A 25625-nucleotide genomic window follows, 5' to 3' on the forward strand; every position below is an offset into this window, starting at 1 on the left:
GAGAAAGAAAAAAGCTGGAGGCATCACATGTTTGGATTTCAAACTATACTACAAAGTTATAGTAATCAAACAGTATGCTGCAGTATGCATAAACATAGGACACATAAACAAGTGGAACAGAATCAAGAGCCTAGAAATAAACTATGCGTGTACAGTCAACCAGTATTTGACAAGGAATCCAAGAATATTTAATGGGGGAAAGATAGTTTCTTCAGTAAATGTGATTGGTAAAACTGGATATGCACTTGCAAAAGAATGAGAATGGACTCCTGTCTTACACCACCCACAAAAATTAACTCAAATGGATTAAAGACTTAAATGTAAGAACTGAGCTGTAAAAATACTAGAAGAAAACATACGGGGAAAAACTCTTTGACCTTGGTCTTGGCAATGATTTTTGTGTGTGACACCAAAAGCACAAGCAACAAAAGTTAAAGTAAACAGTGGGACTAAATCAAACTAAAAAGCTTCTGGGGACTTACCTTGGTGGCGCAGTGGTTAAGAATCTGCCTGCCAGTGCAGGGGACACGGGTTCAAACCCTGGTCTTGGAAGATCCCACATGTTGTGGAGCAACTAAGCCCGTGTGCCACAACTACTGAGCCTGCACTGTAGAGCCCATGAGCCACAACTACTGAGCCTGTGTGCCACAACTACTGAAGCTCACACGCCTAGAGCCCATGCTCCACAACAAGAGAAGCCACCACAATGAGAAGCCCGCTCACCACAACTAGAGATAGCCCGCACACAGCAACGAAGACCCAACACAGCCATAAACAAATAAATAAATAAATAAAAAAATTTGTTTAAAAAAAAAAAAAAGCTTCTGCATAACCAAAGAAACCATCAACAAAATGAAAGGGCAGCCTATGGAATGGGAGAAAATGTTTGCAAGTCAAATCTGATAAGGGATTAAAATCCAAAATATATAAGTGAATTCTGTAACTCAATAGCAAAAAATATCCAATTAAAATATGAGCAAAGGACCTGAATAGACATTTTTCAAAGAGATGTGCAAATGGTCAACAGATACATGAAAAGGTGCTCATCATCCTTAATTATCAGGGAAATGAAAATCAAAACCACAATGAGATATCACCTCCTTCCTGTTAGTTTGGCTGTTATCAAAGAGACAAGAGATAATAAGTGCTAGTGGTGAGGGTGTGGAGAAAAGGGAACCCTGTGTGCTGTTGGTGGGAATGTAAGTGGTGCAGCCACTATGGAAAACAGTGTAGAGGTTCTTAAAAAATTAAAAATAGAACTACCATATGATTCAGCAGTCCCTCTTCCAGGTATATATCTGAAGGAAATGAAATCATATCTCAAAGAGGTATGATCTGCAACCCCATGTTTATTGTACCATCATTCACAATAGTCAAGGCATGGAAACAACCTAAGTGTCCATCAGTGGATGAATGAATAATAAAGATGTGGTATATGTGTGTGTGTGTGTGTATATATATATATATATATATATATATAAAAATATAATGGAATATTAGCCATAAAAAAGAAGGAAATCCTGCCATTTGCAATAACATGGAAGAGCCTAGAGGGCATTCTGCTAAGTGAAACAAGTCAGGCAGAGAAGGAAAGTACTGTGTGATCTCGCTTACATGTGAAAAAAAAAATTGAGACAGAGTAGGTTAGTAGTTGCCAGAGTTGGGGCAGTGGGGGAAACAGGTGAAGGTACAAGGGGTACAAACTTCCAGTTATAAGTAAGTTCTGGGGATCTAAGGTATAGCGTGGTGACTATAGCTAACAATACTGTATTGTATATTTGAAAGTTGCTAAGAGGACATATCTTAAGTGTCCTCACCACAAAAAAGAAATATAGTAACTATGTGAGATAATGGGTGTGTTAACTGACCTTATTGTGGTAATCATTTTGTAATATATACATAGATCTCATGTTTTTACACCTTAAACAGTGTTTTATGTCGATTATATCTTAATAAAGTTGGGGGAAAAAATAAGGGCCTCTGTTTGTTGACAGCAGGAAAAAATAAAAATGAAATGATTGTCAGCCTTTATGTAATAACTATTACCACAGTTCTTTCTCTGGTTTTCTTTAGTATTTAATTTTAACTTTTTTTTCCCATCATAGATCCTCTATTAATTTCAAGATCTGTTATCTGTGGTATATATATCTCACAGAGCACGTATACATGTCAGGGTGGTCATCTGCAGAAAGGTTAGTAAACTTTAAAGATGTACTTTAAAAATTGCAGTATCATTGTATTGTGAAGAACTTTTAGATGAGTATTTTTCACCAGATAGAAGTTTACTATCTTTTATATGACATAATTTTATAGTTCCCTTTTTTGAGGTGAATTAACTTATATAATCATAAGAAATCAGCATATACATTTGTTCTTCTTAGCCATACATGAGCTCCTGGAAATAATGCCCTTTCCAGAGTCAAAATGTATTACCAGAGAATATTTTTCTTTATTCAGAACCTTTTGTTGTGACCATTTTTAATTCAAACACCATATTTTAGAGTTTCTGAATCTCTTAACCTTTGTGGAAAGGATTTTCTATAGTTTGTTTATGAGTGTATTCCAACAATGATTACCTTCAGTCCACTCATTTAACCTCTAAGTCGATGAATTGCTACCCCGTACGCTTCTTCCTGATTATATCCTTCTCTCTCCTCTACTGGCAACCACTGACCAGTCTAGTATTTAATTTGCTTCCTTGTTTTTCTTTTTAATTTTACTCCTATTATGTCACAGTACCTTTCCATCAGTAAATCTGGATATATCTTTCTCTTTAACAGCTACGTAGTTTTTTTATATCTATGGCTATTCTATAAAAGTATTATCTGGTTCCCAGCTGATGGACATTTAGATTGTTTCCTGTTTTACCGTATTAACAAACTTCTGTTAAGAACATATTTTTACATCTGTCTTTACCTATCCATGGTAATATATATATATGTAGGACATAATTCATGAAATGTAATTTTTCTGTCAGAGAGTATTCACATTTTACATTTTAATGGATTTTGCCATGTTTTCCTTGAAGCAAGTCATGTAAATGGATCCTTTTCCTTTCGGTGTGCAATTAGAAACCTCTTTCAGTACAGCCCAGTTTTTATTCATTATGTGTTTATAAAGTAGCTGTAAAATAAGTCTGAAAATTTTAAAGTCATGAAATCATGAAAAGTTTCTTTGCCAACCAAAGGTTCATATGTTCAACTTAGTTAATGTGTTTAAAATTGCTATTGTGCACTGCTGCAGTAATGGTAGCTCACTGATTGACGGCATTAAGTGAGGAAAGAAACTTAACGTGTCATCATGACTCACTGCGACTCACTGCTTTCTACATCAGCATCAGTGTACATAAGAACCATTAATTTTGAAGTCCGCACCAACATAACTTATTTCCTGCTATGAAATTTCTCAGAGTTAGAAATTCTGATAAAAGAGATACTCTGTAAACACTGGGAGCCAAAGTTCTTTTCATCTACTTAGAAGTTTATTGGCTTCGTGATTAAAATGGCTTAAAGATCTTAACAGCATTTCTGATAGTGTTTGAGAACTTGTTTTTATCCAAAAAATGTGAAGTCAGTTAGGATACTAGAGGTCATACACATTGCCATGTAAATGTCTACTCTTTAATTTCAGTTTCTTATTCCAGCTAAATATCAGCATCCATCTCATTGGAAATAGTTTTCTGGAATTAAAGTTCAGTTTTTGTTTTGTTTGTACCGTGTAGAGTTAATGAAAAAAAAAAAATGTTTTTGCAAAAGCAGCCATTACTTTGCCTGGGGAAAAATGAGGTGGGAAAACATTCTTGGTGTACTAGGTTCTGTCAACGTTCTTATGTGTTCTAGTTTACTCCCTAACCATAGTGGCCAGACGGTGCCTGGCACATAGTAGATGTTCAGTATTTACTAAACAAATGTACTAGGCTCATGGAAGGTACTTATTTGAGAGGATATAACTTTATTACATTTTATTTATACCTTAATTCTATCTATATTTTTTCTCCAACCAAATTAAATTAATAACTGAGTGTGTTGGTATGTGGAGGATTATTTTATCTTTTTTTCCTTTTTATCTTTCAGCAAATATTTGAGTACATCCCAACTCTAGATATACAATGAGTAATATGCAGATTAGTTAAAAACACAATGTCTGCCCTCCAAATAGTTTCTAATCTAGTTAAGAATATAATCGTTTGAAAGTATATCCTTCCAAAGTTTCTTATTAAATTACTTTGTCATTAAAATAGCTGAAAAGAAACTGTTTTTGGGCTTCCCTGGTGGCGCAGTGGTTGAGAATCTGCCTGCTAATGCAGGGGACACGGGTTCGAGCCCTGGTCTGGGAAGATCCACATGCCGCGGAGGCAACTAGGCCCGTGAGCCACAATTACTGAGCCTGCGCGTCTGGAGCCTGTGCTCCGCAACAACAGAGGCCGCGATAGTGAGAGGCCCGCGCACCCGCGATGAAGAGTGGCCCCCATTTGCGCCCACTAGAGAAAGCCCTCGCACAGAAACGAAGACCCAACACCGCCATAAATAAATAAATAAAAATTAAAAATCTTAAAAAAAAAAAAAAGAAACTGTTTTTGATGTAAAGTACTGTATACTTTTTGACGAATTTTGCATTCTTAATCTCTTCACAGATTTTACAGATTTTACAGTCCCAGCCAGATGCAGCACATCAAATATCTCAACAAGTGGGTTGGCACAGACACTTTAGTTAGGCTTTTTTTAAAGGCAAATTTGAAAATGGAAATACTCTTCATAAGCACAGTAAGGCTGTTGTAATGAAAGACAATGATAAAAATATATCAGCTGAAGATATGAAGAGGAACTCTGATGAAAAGACAGATGAGGAAAAAAATCAGCTCTTTTGCCTCAGCTCATGTGTCTTCAGATCAGTGGAGTCTGGAGGATAGACACTCCCTAGACTCCAACACACCATTATTTCAAGAAGAATAGCTTGATGGGAGAATTATCTTTCAAATCAGAGAATCGAGGAGAATTCTGGCATAATACCCTTCACATTTGAGTTTAGATCTCAGTGGAATTGATTCATGTGAACTGAGTGATAGTGGAAGTCAAATGCCAGACAGCTTGCCTAGCACGCCATCCCCGATAGAGTCCACTAAGTCATTTTCTGTGCAGTCTGACAAGAAAGCAGCATCACAATGATGTGGGCTTTAGTGATGACTTCTCTTTACTTGATAACCAAGAGGTAAGATTACTTATTTGTCCAATGTGGTTTTATTTTTTTTATGTCTGACCTCAGAAATGTGTGATTGTTAACAATTTCATGTATTATTCGTGTTCCAAGTCTCATGGTCTAAGGTATTAGAAGCCTAGAAGTCACCAAATTGTGAGTGTCTTGAGAGCAAAGCCAGTGTCTTATTCATCTTTACATCTCTAGGGCCTTCGTAGTGAAGTTCCAGGTTCATGCAGCCACATTAAAAATACGTTGAATGATTATAATTTATGTACCTGATGGTTCTCATTATGTGCTTTTAACACCCCCCTCCCTCTAATAATTTCATATTACTTTCTCTTTTATATAGAGATGTGAGGAAGAGCTTATTGAATTACTGACAAATATTTTGAACTGTGTAATGTGTAAGGGACTAGAAAAGTCTGATGACGATACTTGGATTGAACGGGGACAAGTGTTTTCGGCACTAACTAAACCAGGAATATCCAGTGAGCTACTTCGACCATCAGATGAAATAAAACTAATGTAAGCATTCAGTTGGTGATATGCCCTCTCCTTTTGGAGTGGGCAGGAGTCCAAAATAATATTTGTTATTGAACCTTTATTCAGTGTTCAGTGGGTGTAGAGAGAGAAAAGGAGAAGCTTTGTGCTCAGCCCTTCTCCTGTCTGTTGCCATTCTAGTGGGATCTAGAGAGAAATCCAAAACTAACTCCAGTGTGAGGATATTTAATTCTTACATTAATTTGGATTCTAAGTGATTATATATTCCTTGTTTAAGTTGTTTTCTGCAGTATCTAAGCACTTGGTGCATGTGTTCTACCGTCTTGTCCAAATTTGAGTGCTTCCATGCTAAAGGAAGGTAGTAAGTGTTTCGGGAAAATTACTTCCTCTAACGCTTTGAGTTCCCTGCATATGATAGAACACTGTACCAACAGCACACTAGAACAGAATTACTTTTTTGTTTTCCATAGGGCTAGACTCTCTGTAAGGCATAAGGCTTTCTTCCCTACATTTCCAATTTCAGTTTTAAAGAAACTTTTAAGTATCTCATGGAGGCTGGAATGTGAATGATTTTCATAGCTTTTTTTAAGGTCAAGTCAAAACAGGTAACTTTACTTTGCCTTTTAATATTAGTATATTTAAAGATAAGTACTCCAAAGATTAAAAAGTTGCTTCATTATTACTAAATACCATCTACAGTGTCTTATACCGGCCCAGTGATACTGTATCTTTGGAGATACATTCTATTAATAAATAACGAGGTTTTGTTGTTGCTGGTTTGTTTTTGTTTTTGTTTTGGTGACCTGTTATTTTTATAAATTTAAAATGGTTTTAAGAGGACTTTGTTTTATACTTAGTTTGCTACAGAAGATGTTAGAATGGGCAGTCACAGAAAACAGAGAAGCAAAATTTAATCCAGTAACTGCTGAAAATGCTTTCCGACTCATGCTGATCATACAGGACTTTCTGCAGTCAGAGGGACTAGTTAATTCGAACATGTGGACTGAGAAGGTGCAGTAACATCTCTTTGAAATTATTTTTTTGGTAGTGAAGGACTTTATTCAAAGAAAGAAATTTTGTATCCCCTCTTTTCAGAGCATTAGTATTTAATCAGATGCGATAAACATGGATAAGATGTGATAGTCGCAGATTTTGTTAACTCTTACTAGGATAATTCTTTTGGCTTTTACCAACTGAACATTGAATTAGTTTTGAAATATTTATGTTTGGTATTAATGTTGGGAAAACTCATCATCAGTAGATTTAAAAATGGAATGTTTTTATTTCTCAATTTTTCCTTTGTGTTAGCTTTTAGAGGATATGATGCTGCTCTTCGACGGTCTGTCAGTTTGGTATTCTGAAAGTCCAGTATGGATGAAACTCTCTCAGATTCAACTCCAGATGCTTCTAGGCTTCATTGGCAGGGGTAATTTGCAGGTTTGTCAATTCTTTTATGTTATTTTATATACTCACATGCAACATAGGAATTTGTGCAGTAACTGAATGGCAATTATGTTTTCAGCGTTTTAATTTTTTAATTAGTTTCAAAAATATCATGATTTAACTCTAGTTTCAATTTTGTGAGATGAGAAAGAAGCTTGAGAGGCAGCTAATTGAGTCTTTTTTCCTGATGTTTATGATTCAGTATAATTTAAGGTTTCCTTTTAGAGGATTTATATATAGCTTATATTAGAGGGCATTACTCACATCATCTACATTTAGTATAGCTAGGAGCTATACAGCCTGCATAGACTTTTATACATGTGAAGTTTAGGGCTTGCATTTTTAGGAAAATTATTTTTTAAATTGTTCTGTCAAAATCTTTTTCTGTACTTAATAATCCACTAATTCACTTTTACATTTATCTCATTTTTCTTCATTTATTAAACACTTACTGAATACCTACCAAGTGTTAGCATTGTGTTAGGTTTCTATTATAAAGATAAATAAAAGATGGACCCACAGAATATTTATTATTTTCAAAAATTTTAAAGGTTGGGAAAGCTCCATGCAGATTTTAGTCTGTCATCTTTCTATTTACATTGGATGCTTGTGATTACCTGCATTGGATTAGTCATGACATGTATCGCATGGTTATTTACCTGGCCCTTTTTATTTTCTTTTGATAATTGTTTCTAATATAAACTTGCTATAATATTGATAAGAACATGAGGAGGTTAAAATACCATAAGGTTGCCCTATTTTAAAAAGACCATATTTTTCAATAGATACTCTTTTCCAGTCATTAAAGAAAACATACTCATTGTGGAAAGTACACAAAAAACATAAAGAGGAAAAATAGATAAAACATCCTTCATCCCATAGCCTAAGAGAAAACAACTGTCAATATTTTAATGTTTTTTCCTCTGTATATATTTTTTCAGATGATTAAAACCATCATATATTTTGATAATTCTGTGTTCTTTTTTATTTTTCTTAACAATTATATTAAACTCATTTCCCCACGTTACTAACTTTTTAAAGATAGTGGTTTTTTTCCTAATCATAAAGGTAACACATGGTCATTGTAAAAAACATGGAAAAAGCAGAAAAGCTAAACAAAAAATAAACATTCTGATATATGGATGATGAAAATTTGAATTGTACAGCTTTTAAATACAGTTTGAAAATTATATGAACTAAGAACTTTAAAAAAAGTTATTATACGCTTTGTCTAGTAATTCTACTCTAAAACTATATCCTGAGGTAATAATCTAAAATACCAAACAATATTTGTACACATAGATGTTCATTGTAGTTTTCTTTTTTTCTCCATCTAGAAATAGAACAAAGATAACTTTTTTGGCTTTTTTATTAATATGAGTCTGGTGGCTGTTAAAGCCCTTGCAGCCAGCATACCAGGTAGTTCTTTTTTTAGATATTAGAACTCTGTTTTTTTCCACTCATGATCACCCTCAGTGTTTTTCTCCTTGGTGAGATTTCCAAGGAGAAATAAAATGTCTGTTTTAATTTGCTCACGATTAAATATCCAGTGCCTGTACCATAGTAGGACTCTATAAGTACTTATTAAATAAATGAAGTGTGCAGCACCTACAGATAAGACTGATCCTATCAACCAGTAGTTAGTGACCTATAACACTTCTCACTAGCTACTTGTTTAATTTCACTCTCTCAGGAATAAAAGCATATTTCCCTGAGGCTGTGCATGTTAAAGGCTGGGGAAGGAACCCCTTCCCTTATAGGGGTTTAAATAGAGTTGCCTGCAAAAAGAATCTGGCTAGCAAATTTGTTTTGTTTGGCCCGTACATTATTATTTAATTGCCAGCATTTAAGTAATAGGAGATTTCACGTAAATGCCAGGATTTCCCAGCTTGTCTTTAAAGCAGGACTGAGTAGTTGTTGATTTATTTAGATGCAGTATATGGTCACAGCATTGTCTGGGTTTCTGCTCCTTCAGTTGTCTTAGCTCAGCCAGTGATTCTCTTCACTAGCTACACATGAAATCACCTAGAGGAGCTTTTTAAAAATGCTTTTGTGTGGGGCATCACTCAGTAATTAAACAGGGGAACTAGGGCCCTGGTATTTTTTGTCATTTCTCAGGTGACCGTAATGTAGTACTCTTTATAATGTGAGGGCAGGGCGATCATATCTATGTGTGGGGGGGTTGTGTGTGTGTATCCAAAGTTAAGTCAGTGGTAAGTAGATCATTGTATTCACTGGAAGTGTCTTTATACTTTTAAATAAACGTATAAACTTATAGTTATTTAATACTGTGATACTAAGTTAAAAGCAAAGCACTGAATATTCAACCTTTCATGTGAATAGTATTTTTAAAAACATATAGCAAAAGAGCCCAGAATATTAACATTGGTATTTCCTGGATAATGAGATTTTATGACCTTTTGTCTCACATTTGTTGGCCTCTATTGGGTTTAAGCTGCTTTAGTCAGATTCAGAGACTAAAGTGAAGGGATTTGGGGAAAACCTGAGAAGGGTAGAGAAGCTTCACTAGTAGAGGCTTAAGTTAAAAGTAGAAAAGTTAAAGTTTTGAGCCATCTTAGAGGTTGTTTCCTCCAGTGCTGTTTGCTTCTTTAAGTCTTGCATGGAAAGACTGCCTGAGATCCCTTATTGTTGCCTTGGCCTGCAAAGACATGTGCATACAGCTCAGATCAGCTTTTGGCACACATATATTCTTTTTTTTTTTTTTAACATCTTTATTGGAGTATAATTGCTTTACAGTGGTGTGTTAGTTTCTGTTTTATAACATAATGAATCAGCTATACATTTACATATATCCCCATATCTCCTCCCTCTTGCGTCTCCCTCCCACCCTCCCTATCCCACCCCTCTAGGTTGTCCCAAAGCACCGAGCTGATCTCCCTGTGCTATGCGGCTGCTTCCCACTAGCTATCTATTTTACATTTAGTAATACATATAAGTGCATGCCACTCTCTCATTTCGTCCCAGCTTACCCTTCCCCCTCCCCTTGTCCTCAAGTCCATTCTCTATGTCTGCATCTTTATTTCTGTCCTGCCCCTAGGTTCTTCATAACCATTTTTTTTTTAGATTCCGTATATAGGCACACATATATTCTTGAAGTGATGTCAGTTTTTAATACTTCCTTTCTTTCTCTTGCTTTTCTTTATTTTGAAAGTAATATGATCCAAAATTGGGTTATAGGGTTAAGGGAGAAGGAGACACTTTATATCATTTGTCCTGTTTTGGTTTTAAGACTTCCGTCTTTCTCTAGTCTAGATGAAAGGAGGCCCTTTTGTGACCAATTTACCTTTCTAGGATGGAGTTTAAGGCCAGAGCTTAAGAGTAATATAGCATATTCCTTTGCCTAGGTTTGTGCCCTAGATATATATTTTCCTTGGGAACTTTACTCAGTTGCCTGTTCACTGTCCTTTATCTATAAGAATGCTTTTGATTCCAAATAACAGAAATATCAATGCAAGCTGACTTAGTTAAGAAGATTCGTATAGTTGAAAATTCCATAGCTAAGATGAGTTTAAGGCATGATTCAGTCAAGGCTCTAGTTCCATTTGTTTGCTGTTCTCACAGCATTGCTCTCCATCATGTCAGCTTGTCTTAAGCTGGCTGCCCTTATTGTCACAAAATCACTGCCAGCAGCAGTTAAGGCTACATGCTTCCTTGTTCATATCCAGAGAAAGAGAGTGCTTCTTCCTAGAGTCATTGTTGGTAGACAGTTCTTCATGGATCTCTTGTGAATACAGACACTGGATGCCTTTGTGATGAACTGTCTTTTTGAGGATGCATGTATAGTGAACAGCTTGGGAAGATAGAGATGATGTCTCCCTCCAGAGCAAAAGCAGGTTTGTTTACTGTCCAGTATAATAAAGATAATGTCTCCTTCCAAGGCAACGTTCAGGTGCACTTACTACCGAATTTAAAGGACTTGTGTTCCCTTTGCTTGGGGTTCCTCTCCTATAATGCAACCACTGGGTGTGCAGGCATCATCCAGTTCTGTTCATTTCTCACCATGGAATTACATTTGGGGGAACAGGGCAAATGCTGATATTCTGGCTATTACTAATGCTGTAGATCTTTGTCTCTGATCCAGGAGTCTCATTCTTCTGCCAGCATCTATGAAACAGTGGTAGGCTAACTTGTCAGCTTGGAGATGAGGTATTGATAAAATCCAAGCCCTTTCACAGTTCTTTACAGTTATTGTGTAAAAGTTGTGTCTTTGCATGATAAAGCTATCCCTGAATGAATCCATGTGACAAAGACAGTGACATGAGTTGACTGAAAGATGAGTAACCTGAACCAGTCAGTGTGGCAAGGGGTTGGATATTCTGTTTGGTTTCTATCTTTTAGAACTAGAGATGGAATCATCCCCGAATTCTTGCAAGCTCTCTGAAGGAGTAGAGTGGATGTTGGGGTGATTAATTATCAACCTCTTAACTTTTCTGTATATTCCAAATTAAGCATGGGTTACTTTTATAATTTATTTTAAAAAGCAACTTCAAGAGGAGCCAAAGAACTTTGTTATCACTAAATATCTGCTTTATTTTACTATTTTGCTCCAGGTTTGTGCAATGGCATCAGCTAAGCTAAACACCCTTCTTCAGACCAAGGTGATTGAAAATCAGGATGAAGCATGTTACATTTTAGGGAAGCTGGAACATGTTCTGAGTCAGTCAATCAAGGAACAGACTGAAATATACTCATTTCTGATTCCGCTTGTCCGTACCCTGGTTTCCAAAATTTATGAGCTTCTCTTCATGAACTTGCATCTGCCTTCTTTACCTTTTACCAATGGAAGCTCTTCATTTTTTGAAGATTTTCAAGAATATTGCAGTTCAAATGAATGGCAAGTTTACATTGAAAAATATGTAAGTTTTATCTTTGTTGAGTGAGGTTTCTATACTAAATTATCATTTTTATAGAAACATGCATTAAATTTTGCGTATGTATATTTTTTATAAGATTGTACCTTATATGAAGCAGTATGAAACCCATGCATTCTATGATGGTCATGAGAGCATGGCACTATACTGGAAGGATTGTTATGAAGCCTTAATGGTGAATATGCATAAACGAGACCGGGAAGGGGGAGAGAGCAAGCTCAAGTTTCAGGTAAAAATTATTAAATGTTTTTAATACCACTTTCTTATGTTGATTTCAAGCATTTAATGTTCAAATGAGAGTAATAACAAGACTGAACTTTGAAAACGAACAGTATTTCTTTTACTTTTTAAATTTTATTTATTTTATTTTTTAACATCTTTATTAAGAGTATAATGGCTTTACAATGGTGTGTCAGTTTCTGCTTTATAACAAAGTGAATCAGTTATACATATACATATGTCCCCATATCTCTTCCCTCTTGCGTCTCCCTCCCTCCTACCCTCCCCATCCCACCCCTCTAGGTGGTCACAAAGCACCGAGCTGATCTCCCTGTGCTATGCGGCTGCTTCCCACTAGCTATCTGTTTTACGTTTGGTAGTGTATATATGTCCATGCCACTCTCTCACTTTTTCCGAGCTTACCCTTCCCCCTCCCCGTATCCTCAAGTCCATTCTGTAGTAGGTCTGCATCTTTATTCCCGTCTTGCCCCTAGGTTCTTCCGACCATTTTCTTTTATTTATTTTTTTTTCAGATTCCATATATATATGTGTTAGCATACGGTATTTGTTTTTCTCTTTCTGACTTACTTAACTCTGGATGACAGTCTCTAGGTCCATCCACCTCACTACAAATAACTCAGTTTCATTCCTTTTTATGGCTGAGTAATATTCCATTGTATATATGTGCCACATCTTCTTTATCCATTCATCTGTTGATGGACACTTAGGTTGCTTCCATGTCCTGGCGATTGTAAATAGAGCTGCAATGAACATTTTGGTACATGACTCTTTTTGAATGATGGTTTTCTCAGGGTATATGCCCAGTAGTGGGATTGCTGGGTTGTATGGTAGTTCTATTTTTAGTTTTTTAAGGAACCTCCATACTGTTCTCCATAGTGGCTGTATCAATTTACATTCCCACCAACAGTGCAAGAGGGTTCCCTTTTCTCCACACCCTCTCCAGCATTTATTGTTTGTAGATTTTTTGATGATGGCCATTCTGACCGGTGTGAGATGATATCTCATTGTAGTTTTGATTTCCATTTCGCTAATGATTAGTGATGTTGAGCATTCTTTCATGTGTTTGTTGACAATCTGTATATCTTCTTTGGAGAACTGTCTATTTAGGTCTTCTGCCCATTTTTGGATTGGGTTGTTTGTTTTTTTGATATTGAGCTGCATGAGTTGCTTGTATGTTTTGGAGATTAATCCTTTGTCAGTTGCTTCATTTGAAAATATTTTCTCCCATTCTGAAGGTTGTCTTTTCATCTTGTTTATGGTTTCCTTTGCTGTGCAAAAGCTTTGAAGTTTCATTAGGTCCCATTTGTTTATTTTTGTTTTTATTTCCATTTCTCTAGGAGGTGGGTCAAAGAGGATCTTGCTGTGATTTATGTCATAGAGTGTTCTGCCTATATTTTCCTCTAAGAGTTTGATGGTGTCTGGCCTTACATTTAGGTCTTTAATCCATTTTGAGTTTATATTTGTGTATGGTGTTAGGGAGTGTTCTAATTTCATACTTTTACATGAACCTGTCCAGTTTTCCCAGCACCACTTATTGAAGAGGCTGTATTTTCTCCACTGTATATGCTTGCCTCCTTTATCAAAGATAAGGTGACCATATGTGCGTGGGTTTATCTCTGGGCTTTCTATCCTGTTCCATTGATCTATATTTCTGTTTTTGTGCCAGTACCATACTGTCTTGATTACTGTAGCTTTGTAGTATAGTCTGAAGTCAGGGAGCCTGATTCCTCCAGCTCCGTTTTTCTTTCTCAAGATTACTTTGGCTATTCGGGGTCTTTTGTGTTTCCATACAAATTGTGAAATTTTTTGTTCTAGTTCTGTGAAAAATGCCATTGGTAATTTGATAGGGATTGCATTGAATCTGTAGATTGCTTTGGGTAGTAAAGTCATTTTCACAATGTTGATTCTTCCAGTCCAAGAACATGGTATATCTCTCCATCTATTTATATCATCTTTAATTTCTTTTATCAGTGTCTTATAATTTTCTGCATACAGGTCTTCTGTCTCCTTAGGTAGGTTTATTCCTAGATATTTTATTCTTTTTGTTTGCAATGGTAAATGGGACTGTTTTCTTAATTTCTCTTTCAGATTTTTCATCATTAGTGTATAGGAATGCAATAGATTTCTGTGCATTAGTTTTGTATCCTGCTACTCTACCAAATTCATTGATTAGCTCTAGTAGTTTTCTGGTGGCATCTTTAGGATTCTCTATGTATAGTATCATGTCATCTGCAAACAGTGACAGCTTTACTTCTTCTTTTCCAATTTGGATTCCTTTTATTTCTTTTTCTTCTCTGATTGCTGTGGCTAAAACTTCCAAAACTGTGTTGAATAATAGTGGTGAGAGTGGGCAACCTTGTCTTGTTCCTGATCTTAGTGGAAATGGTTTCAGTTTTTCACCATTGAGGATGATGTTGGCTGTGGGTTTCTCATATATGGCCTTTATTATGTTGAGGAAAGTTCCATCTATGCCTACTTTCTGGAGGGTTTTTATCATAAATGGGTGTTGAATTTTGTCGAAAGCTTTCTCTGCATCTGTTGAGATGATCATATGGTTTTTCTTCTTCAATTTGTTAATATGGTGTATCACGTTGATTGATTTGCATATATTGAAGAATCCTTGCATTCCTGCTGTTTGATTCTGTTTGCTAGTATTTTGTTGAGGATTTTTGCATGTATGTTCATCAGTGATTTTGGCCTGTAGTTTTCTTTTTTTGTGACATCTTTGTCTGGTTTTGGTATCAGAGTGATGGTGGCCTCGTAGAATGAGTTTGGGAGTGTTCCTCCCTCTGCTATGTTTTGGAAGAGTTTGAGAAGGATAGGTGTTAGCTCTTCTCTAAATGTTTGATAAAATTCGCCTGTGAAGCCATCTGGTCCTGGGCTTTTGTTTGTTGGAAGATTTTTAATCACAGTTTCAATTTCAGTGCTTGTGATTGGTCTGTTCATATCTTCTATTTCTTCCTGGTTCAGTCTCATAAGGTTGTGCTTTTCTAAGAATTTGTCTATTTCTTCCAGGTTGTCCATTTTATTGGCATATAGTTGCTTGTGGTAATCTCTCATGATCCTTTGTATTTCTGCAGTGTCAGTTGTTACTTCTCCTTTTTCATTTCTAATTCTATTGAGTTGAGTCTTCTCCCTTTTTTTCTTGATGAGTCTGGCTGATGGTTTATCAATTTTGTTTATCTTCTCAAAGAACCAGCTTTTAGTTTCATTGATTTTTGCTATCGTTTCCTTCATTTCTTTTTCATTTATTTCTGATCTGATCTTTATGATTTGTTGCCTTCTGCTAACTTTGGGGCTTTTTTGTTCTTCTTTCTCTAATTGCTTTAGGTGGCAGGTTAGGTTGTTTATTTGAGATGTTTCTTGTTTCATAAGGTAGGCTTGTATAGCTATAAACTTCCCTCTTAGAACTGCTTTTGCTGCATCCCATAGGTTTTGGGTCGTTGTGTTTTCACTGTCATTTGTTTCTAGGTATTTTTTGATTTCCTCTTTGATTTCTTCAGTGATCTCTTGGTTATTAAGTAGTGTGTTGTTTAGCCTCCATGTGTTTGTATTTCTTACAGATTTTTTTTCCTGTAATTGATATCTAGTCTCATAGCATTGTGGTCGGAAAAGATACTTGATACGATTTCAATTTTCTTAAATTTACCATGGCTTGATTTGTGACCCAAGACATGATCTATCCTGGAGAATGTTCCATGAGCACTTGAGAAGAATGTGTATTCTGTTGTTTTTGGATGGAATGTCCTATAAATATCAATTAAGTCCATCTTGTTTAATGTGTCATTTAAAGCTTATGTTTCCTTATTTATTTTCATTTTGGATGATCTGTCCCTTGGTGAAAGTGGGGTGTTGAAGTCCCCTACTATGATTGCGTTACTGTCGATTTCCCCTTTTATGGCTGTTAGTATTTGCCTTATGTATTGAGGTGCTCCTATGTTGGGTGCGTAAATATTTACAATTGTTATATCTTCTTCTTGGATTGATCCCTTGATCATTATGTAGTGTCCTTCTTTGTCTCTTGTAGTAGTCTTTGTTTTAAAGTCTATTTTGTCTGATACGAGAATTGCTACTCCTGCTTTCTTTTGATTTCCATTTGCATGGAATATCTTTTTCCATCCCCTCACTTTCAGTCTGTATGTGTCCCTAGTTCTGAAGTGGGTCTCTTGTAGACAGCATATATACGGGTCTTGTTTTTGTATCCATTCAGCCAGTCTATGTCTTTTGGTTGGAGCATTTAATCCATTTACATTTAAAGTAATTATCTATATGTATGTTCCTATGACCATTTTCTTAATTGTTTTGGGTTTGTTATTGTAGGTGTTTTCCTTCTCTTGTGTTTCCTGCCTAGAGAAGTTCCTTTAGCATTTGTTGTAAAGCTGGTTTGGTGGTGCTGAATTCTCTTAGCTTTTGCTTGTCTGTAAAGGTTTTAATTTCTCCGTCAAATCTGAATGAGATCCTTGCTGGATAGAGTAATCTTGGTTGTAGGTTTTTCTCTTTCATCACTTTAAATATGTCCTCCCACTCCCTTCTGGCTTGCACAGTTCCTGCTGAAAGATCAGCTGTTAACCTTATGGGTATTCCCTTATGTGTTATTTGTTGTTTTTCCCTTGCTGCTTTTAATATTCATTCATTGTATTTAATTTTTGATAGCTTGGTTAATATGTGTCTGGGTGTGTTTCTCCTTGGACTTATCCTGTATGGGACTCTCTGTGCTTCCTGGACTTGATTAACTATTTCCTTTCCCATATTAGGGAATTTTTCAACTATAGTCTCTTCAAATATTTTCTCAGTCCCTTTCTTTTTCTCTTCTTCTTCTGGGACCCCTATAATTCGAATGTTGGTGTGTTTAATGTTGTCCCAGAGGTCTCTGAGACTGTCCTCAATTCTTTTCATTCTTTTTTCTTTTTTGAAGAGAAACCAGAGTATCATTCTTGGATCATCTTTACTATCATTATTCTGAATTCTTTTTCCGGTAGACTGCTTACTTCCTCTTCATTTGTTAGGTCTGGTGGGTTTTTGCCTTGCTTCTTCATCTGCTGTGTGTTTCTCTGTCTTCTCATTTTGCTTAACTTACTGTGTTTGGGGTCTCCTTTTCGCTGGCTGCAGGTTCGTAGTTTCCGTTGTTTTTGGTGTCTGTCTCCAGTGGCTGAGGTTGATTCAGTGCGTTGTGTAGGCTTCCTGGTGGAGGGGACTAGTGCCTGTGTTCTGGTGGATGAGGCTGGATCTTGTTTTTCTGGTGGGCAGGTCTTCGTCTGGTGGTGTGTTTTGGGGTGGCTGTGGCCTTATTACGATTTTAGGCAGCCTCTGTGCTAATGGATGGGGTTGTGTTCCTGTCTTGCTAGTTGTTTGGCATAGGGTGTCCAGCACTGTAGCTTGCTGGTTGTTGAGTGGAGCTGGGTCTTGGCATTGAGATGGAGATCTCTGGGAGATTTTCGCCATTTGATATTACGTCGAGCTGGGAGGTCTCTTGTGGACTAGTGTCCTGAACTTGGCTCTCCCACCTCAGTGGCACAGCCCTGACGCCTGGCTGGAGCACCAAGAGCCTGTCCTCCACACGGCTCAGAATAAAAGGGAGAAAAAAAGAAAGAGAGAAAGAAGAAGATAAAATAAAATAAAATAAAGTAAAATAAAATAAAGTTATTAAAATAAAAAATAAAAATTATTACGAAAAAAAAGTGTTTTAAGTAAAAAAAAAAACAAAAAACAAGAAAATGGACAGACAGACCCCCTAGGACAAATGGTAAAAGCAAAGCTATACAGACAAAATCACACACAGAAGCATACACATACACACTCACAAAAAGAGAAAAAGTTGGAAAAATATATATATCGTTGCTCCCAAAGTCCACCTCCTCAATTTGGGATGATTCGTTGTCTATTCAGGTATTCCACAGATGCAGGGTACATCAAGTTGATTGTGGAGATTTAATCCGCTGCTCCAGAGGCTGCTGGGAGAAATTTCCCTTTCTCTTCTTTGTTTGCACAGCTCCCAGGGTTCTGCTTTGGATTTGGACCCTCCTCTGTGTGTAGGTCGCCTGAGGGCATCTGTTCTTCGCTCACACAGGACAGGGTTAAAGGAGCAGCTGATTCAGGGGCTCTGGCTCACTCAGGCTGTGGGGAGGGAGGGGCACGGATGTGGGGCGAGCCTGCGGTGGCAGAGGCCAGCATGACGTTGCACCAGCCTGAGGCGCGCTGTGCGTTCTCCTGGGGAAGTTGTCCCTGGATCACGGGACCCTGGTAGTGGCGGGCTGCACAGGCTCCCAGGAGGGGCAGTGTGGATAGTGACCTGTGCTTGCTCACAGGCTTCTTGGTGGCTGCAGCTGCAGCCTTAGCGTCCCATGCCCGTCTGTGGGGTCCGCGTTGATAGCCGCGGCTCGCACCCGTCTCTGGGGCTCCTTTAAGCGACGCCCTTAATCCCCTCTCCTCACGCACCAGGAAGCAAAGAGGCAAGAAAGTCTCTTGTCTCTTCAGCAGCTCCAGACTTTTTCCCGGACTCCCTCCCGGCTAGCCGTGGCGCACTAGCCCCCTTCAGGCTGTGTTCACGCAGCCAACCCCAGTCCTCTCCCTGGGATCCGACCTCCAAAGCCCGAGCCTCAAGTCCCAGACCCCACCCGCCCCAGCGGCTGAGCAGACAAGCCTCTCAGGCTGGTGAGTGATGGTTGGCACCGATCCTCTGTGCGGGAATCTCTCCGCTTTGCCCTCCGCACCCTTGTTGCTGCGCTCTCCTCCGTGGCTCTGAAGCCTCTGCCTCCGCCACCCGCAGTCTCCGCCCGCGAAGGGCCTTCCTAGTGTGTGGAAACCTTTTCTCCTTCACAGCTCCCTCCCACTGGTGCAGGTCCTGTCCCTATTCTTTGTCTCTGTTTTTTCTTTTTTCTTTTACCCTACCCTGGTACATGGGGAGTTTCTTGCCTTTTGGGAGGTCCTCTGCCAGCGTTCAGTAGGTGTTCTGTAGGAGTTGTTCCACATATACATGTATTTCTGATGTATTTGTGGGGAGGAAGGTGATCTCCGCATCTTACTCTTCCGCCATCTTTAAGCTCCTCCAAGTTGTACTCACTCTGGCCCGCGGTCCCAAGGACTGTCACGGCTTCGGCTGGTGGGGCCCCTCCAGAGCCAGCAGCCTCAGTGAGGCCGCCCTCCCCTCGGGCTCCAGGGCAGTTCAGTCCAAACAGTATTTCTTATTGTTTGTCTGAAAATTATTTGAGAATTGGAAGAAAAACAGATAAGTAACAACTTAAAAATTAATATCAAAATGTTCTGTACATAGTGATTAGGTAAAAAGTCTATCAAGCTGATAGTAGACATCTTTAAGGAGGCTGAGTATATATCAGTGCTTAGAGGGAAATTTATAACACAAAGTACTTATACTAACAAAGAAGAAAGGCCTCAAATTAATAAGTTCATTCTACCCTGAGGAACTTGAAAAAGTAAACTAAATTACATTAGTTTGTTTTTTTTGTTTTTGGTTTTTTTTGCCGTGCCACGCGGCTCGTGGGATCTTAGTTCCCCGACCAGGGATTGAACCTGAGCCACCACAGTGAAAGTGCCGAGTCCTAACCACTGGACCGCCAGGGAATTCCCTACGTTAGTTTTTAAATAAGAAATGATTAAAGAGCAGAAAGCAATGGAATTGAAAGCAGAAAAACAATAGAGAAAATCAATGAAACCAAAATCTACTTAAGATATCAATAAAATTGTAAACTTCTAGCCAAATTGGGGGGAAAAAAGTGAAAAATTACTCATACCAGAAATGAATCACCACTGGCTTCACAGACATCAACATGATAATAAGGGACTACTACAGGCTAATCTGTGCACATAAATAAGATGATTTAGATGAAATGGATCAATTTCTTGACAACTACAAATTTCCCAAACTAATTCAATAATAAGTAGATAACCTGGATAGTTCTCTATCAATTAAAGAAATTGAGTTTATAGTTAAATACCTTCCACAAGGGAAAACTCTAGGCCCAAATGGTTTCAGTGCCAAATTTTACCAAATGTTTAATGGAGAAATTACACCAATTCCTCACACTCTCTTCAGAAAATTGAAAAGTGGCATAACTTCCCAACTCATTATATGAGGCAGTATTACCCTCATATTGAAACCATACAAAAACAGTGCAAGAAAACTGAAGACCAGTATCCCTTGGGAACATAGGTGCAAACCAAATCTAGCAATGTATAAAAAAAAAATACATCACAACCAGGTAGAGTGTCTGTTGGGAATGCAAGGCTGGTTCAACATTTGATGATCAGTTAATAATCAGTCACATTAATAGACTTATCAAGAAAAAGTACATGATCATATCAGTAGATGCAGAAAAAGCATTTGACAAAATTCAACATCCATTTATGATCAAAGTTTTTAGCAAACTAGGATTAGAAGGGAATACCTAAACCTCTACAAAAATCGTACAGCTAGCTTCATATTTAATGGTAAAAAACTGATTGCTTTCCCCGTAAAATAGAGAACGAGGGTGGAATGTTCACTTTCACTCTTCTTAGTCACTATTGTACTATAAGACATAGCAAATGCAATAAGAATATAAAAAGAAAAAAAAAAAAAAAGAATATAAAAAGAAGAAAAAAACAGTTATATTGGGAAGGAAGAAATAAAACTATTTGCAGATCACATAATTATCTGTGTAGAAAATCCTAAGGAATCTATCAGAAATCTCCTATAATTAATGAATTTAGCAACATTGCAGGACACAATATCAATACACAAATTTAATCATATTTCTATATACTAGCAACGAGCAATAGGAAACTACAATTTTAAAAAAATACTATTTACAATAGGTCTAAAAAGAATGAGGTACTTAGATATCAATCTAACAAAATATATACAGAATCTATATGCTAAAAACTACAGAACACAGATGAAACAAATTAGGGAAGACCAAATAAAAACATATGTTTATTCCATAACTTAGGTATAAAAAGAAACATTTGTAATCCACCACTACTAATATTTTGGTATATTATCCTTCCTGTATTTTTATGTATATATTTGGTTTAACCAAAATGGTAGTTTCATTTGCTACTACTTTCTTAAAATGTACTGTGAACATTTTTCCATGCCATTATATGATTGTCTAATATTCCATTATATTATGTATTAGAAGATTTAAACTTATTTCCCGGTTTTAGACCTAATTTACCAGTTTTTTCTTTATTATAAATAGTATCGATCATCTCTGTAGTCATATTTTTACGCTTATCCAGAAAGACTTCCCTAGAATAAGTGGAATTACCGGTATGGAGCAATTATGATAATAATTACTGTTATATTGCCCTCAAAGAAGTTCTACCAATTACTATACCAACCAGCATTTTCTCTGTAACTTCACCCTTAGCTTTTCTAGAAAAACCTGATTTGAGAATATCCTTATGGGGGGGCACAGGCAGGATGGCGGGCGGCGCTGAAGTCCTGGGCAGCTGGGGTGGCAGGGGTGGCAAGGGTGGCCGGGCGGCCCCCGCAGCGCGAATGCTGCTGCCGCTGCAAACAACGGAGCTCTGCGTGTCACGCCAGCACAGCACTCTTCAGGGCCGAGCGGCCACCCCGCGTGCACGGCCAGAAGGCCGGGAAGCCAGCCACACGTATTCGCCCTAAGCGTGCCTTTCCCGTCCACCTTGGAGGCGGAGATTGCCCGTGGGTCACTGGCCCCAGGTGCCGAACCGCACCAAGGGGCGGTTGGGAAGGAGCTCATAGCGGCAGCGTCCTGGCGGTACGCTGGAGAGCTGGATTCCTGCCTTCTCCGAATTTCCATCGTCAACTTTCTTGACCAGCTTTCTCTGGTGATACGGACCTTGCAGCGCTTTGGGCCCCCTGTTGCCCGCTAAGCCAGGGCTAGGGAAAGGGGTTAAGGTCTAAACTTGTGTCCCTTCCTAGACAGTGCATCCCTCCTAGGGCAGTGATTCCTGCAGTAGTTGCCACTTTTACTATGGGGCTTCATCTTTTGCCTCTACTGGCCCTTGGGTGCTGAGGGTTCACTTGCTTTGTTTGGTGCTTAAATGTTTTCTTAACTACTGAAAATAAACTGAGCTACGATGCAATGTCTGACTTTATTTTCAACTATAGCACCTTTAAATATTCTTGCCTTTGTCCTTAGATTGAAGGGGAGGTTCTGTGATTCAGATATTCAAGTAGTACAACGTAATTGAAGACAGTTTAAGAAATGGAAGAGGTTAGGTCCTGTCATTCAGTATTAACTACTGTCCACATTTTGGAATATTTTCTTAGTTTATAGTTGTATTTATGTAGTAAATATGTAGCAGTAATAATATTTTGCAAGTTTAGCATTTTTCCTGATATTTTTCATATAACATGAACCTTTTTCTAAAAATTCTTCAAAAGCATTATTGAATGGATACATAAAAGATGCATTATTGAATGTTTAAATTATTTTCAATTCTTGCCATATTATAGGTAATGATTCAGTGGAATGCTTATATATAGAGCTTTGCCTGAATGATTGTTTCCTTAAGATAGACTACAAGAGGTAGAATTGGTTAAATATTTAAAGCTCTCAATCTGCAGTGTGTGAAATTGCTCTCCAAATTGTACAGAAAATGTACCCTCCCACCAGAATGCTTTCCCACATCCTTGTCACTACTGGGTCTCCTCGGTAAAATTGTTTTAAAAACTGGGTTTGTATGACAAGAGCAAACAACCAAGAAACACTCGAATGGGAGCTCTGTGGCTTACTGGCCTTGTCTCAGATCAGTGAAGAAAAACTGCTAGGACAGTCATTTAGGCATTTAGTTAGGAGGAGTTAGCTTCCTGTAAAAGGTGTTGTATCCTGCAGCCTTTTCTAAACTCACTTATTCTAGTAGCTCTTTGGTAGATGCCATTGGATTTTCATCATTGGTGATCAGGTTTTCTCAGAATAAAGGCAGTTTTGCTTCTTCCTTTCAAAAAAAAAAAAGAATAGCCTTATGAGGACTTCCCTGGTGGCGCAGTGGTTAAGAATCCGCCTGCCAATGCAGGGAAAGTGAGTTCAATCCCTGGTCCGGGAAGATCCCACATGCCGTGCACCAACTAAGACCACGTGCCACAACTACCAAGCCTGTGCTCTAGAGCCTGCGAGCCACAACTACTGAGCCCACGTGCCACAGAAGCCCATGCACCTAGAGCCCATGCTTCGCAACAAGAGAAGCCACCGCAACGAAGAGTATCCCCCGCTCGCCACAACTAGAGAAAGCCCGCATGCAGCAAACGAAGACCCAACACAACCCAAAAAAAAAAAAAAAAAGAATATCCTTATGTGCTTGAACTTCAAAACTGTGAAATTGATGTTTAATTATCATGGAGCTCTCATGACTTCTTCAGTTGTCTCAGCAATGATCTGTTTTAAATATTTGATAACACTATCTCCCAAATCATTGATTTCCTACAAATATAGTAGTAATTACAGTAACAATTATAATAATAACTATAATTTATTGAGAGCTTGCTACTTTTCTGGCACTATATTAAGCACATTAAATCTTAATCTTTATGTTGACAATTACTGTCAGCCCCATCATACAGGTGATGGTACTGAGCTTCAGAGAATTAAGTACCTAAGATTTGTACCCAGGTCTAGTTCCAAAGCTTATAGCCACACACTGCTGTACTGCCTCTTTAAAAGATGTCTTTTTTTTTTTTTTTTTTTTTGTCTGTGTTGGGTCTTCATAGCTGTGCGTGGGCTTTCTCTAGTTGCTGTGAGCGGGGGCTACTCTTCGTTGTGATACCCGGACTTCTCACTGCAGTGGCTTCTCTTGTTGCGGAGCACGGGATCTAGGTGCACGGGCTTCAGTAGTTGCAGCATGCGGGCTCAGTAGTTGCAGCACGTGGGCTCAGTAGTTGCGGCAGGGCTCGTAGGGCACGCAGGCTTCCGTAGTTGTGGCGCGCCGGCTCCAGAGCACAGGCTCGGTAGTTGTGGCTCACAGGCTTAGTTGGTCCGTGGCATGTGGGGTCTTCCTGGACCAGGGGCCAAACCCATGTCCCCTGCATTGGCAGGCGGATTCTTAACCACTGAGCCACCAGGGAAGCCCCTAAAAGGTGTCTTTTAAATCCATGTCCTTAGCTGTTCATTTTAATGTAATTCAGTGTTATTTGTTTGAAACAAGTTAAATACTATTTTAGTTCCTAATATTTCCTAATAAATGAATGTCAGTGTGAGTTAGATAAGCCAGGCTTACCTCTTATCTTTTTGAAAACTTTAAAATTTTAATTTCAGAGCTTAGAGTTATATCTTGGTAGAACTTATTATCAGAATCTGTTTTATCCTGAAAACTGGAATAGGTATGTGAATTTATTTGCTAGCTAGGATACTGTTCAGAGAGTAGCACTCTTAAGTGATGGAATTTTTCATTGTGAGAGATTTGCCCCTATAGATTTCTTTTGTCTTCGGCATTGCCTTTCAGGTCATCAACAGTAGAGTAGAATGTGGTTACTCTTCCTTTTACTTTATTTAAACTTGAGTCACATTCCAGATGCCTTATAAATCAAAAGATCTCAAAAGAAAATCATTTTACTTGACGGTATAGGGTTAATAATTCTGAGATTTAAAATCCTATGTTGAGACACTTTACATTTTTGAAGTTCTTCACATGTTTATTGTTGGTTAGTTATTTTCTTAAGTTTTAAAAAATACAAGTAGATTATAGCTCGAATTATATTAAAGAAATGATTCTAGTGGAATAAGAAAATCCTGTTGGTTACCAGCTTCTTTCTTTCATTGCTTGATTTTATTGGGTCAGATGTTTAAAATTATGGCATTAAAATTTAAATATACCTCGAAATATATGATTCAATGCTATTATTTATTGCTGTTTCTTTCAGGAGTTTTTTGTGGAGCCATTTAATCGAAAAGCACGCCAAGAGAACTTGAGGTATAATAATATGCTTAAACAACTTAGCAGTCCACAGTTAGCCACTCTGAGACGCTGGAAGGCAATAAAGCTCTATCTTACATGTGAAAGGGGACCTTGGGCTGAAAGGTAGGAGTGTCTATCATTCATTAAATACCCTTTTTCCTTTAGAACTCTGATCTAGAACTTTATGAATCAGTGACATCTCCAATCCAATTTTTAAAATGTTCAATTTTTAAAAGATTACTTTTAATTAATTTGCTTGCCTTTTATGGATTATAAGTTCGGTATGTGTAGAGCTTTGTGTGTATATGTGTTTCACCATGGAGTTATTTCCTTTACTCTTACCCTGTGACATAGAATTTGTTTTGATTCCATTTACTTCTCTCTTCCTGACACCACCTTTTTGAGCTAGGGTTAGTGACGATGTGTGTTTGAATATTTTACAATTTCTTTATTTGATCCTAAGTCACTTCTGTTTTG

The 25625-nt window shown here is 37.8% G+C and overlaps 1 protein-coding gene across 1 annotated transcript in view; it reads left to right on the plus strand.

The window, feature by feature from the left end:
* NBEAL1 (neurobeachin like 1) overlaps nt 1–25625 on the plus strand; it is a 165804-nt gene that overhangs the window by 82944 nt on the left and 57235 nt on the right. Inside the window, 13 exon segments of the mRNA XM_036857714.1 lie at nt 2106–2115; nt 2117–2192; nt 4634–4849; nt 4851–4949; nt 4951–5005; nt 5008–5155; nt 5157–5208; nt 5546–5721; nt 6555–6708; nt 7006–7134; nt 11712–12017; nt 12112–12261; nt 25114–25271. Coding sequence (XP_036713609.1) covers nt 2106–2115; nt 2117–2192; nt 4634–4849; nt 4851–4949; nt 4951–5005; nt 5008–5155; nt 5157–5208; nt 5546–5721; nt 6555–6708; nt 7006–7134; nt 11712–12017; nt 12112–12261; nt 25114–25271 — 1729 coding nt within the window.

This window comes from Balaenoptera musculus, chromosome 7 (assembly GCF_009873245.2).
Source record: "Balaenoptera musculus isolate JJ_BM4_2016_0621 chromosome 7, mBalMus1.pri.v3, whole genome shotgun sequence".
NCBI lineage: Eukaryota > Metazoa > Chordata > Mammalia > Artiodactyla > Balaenopteridae > Balaenoptera > Balaenoptera musculus.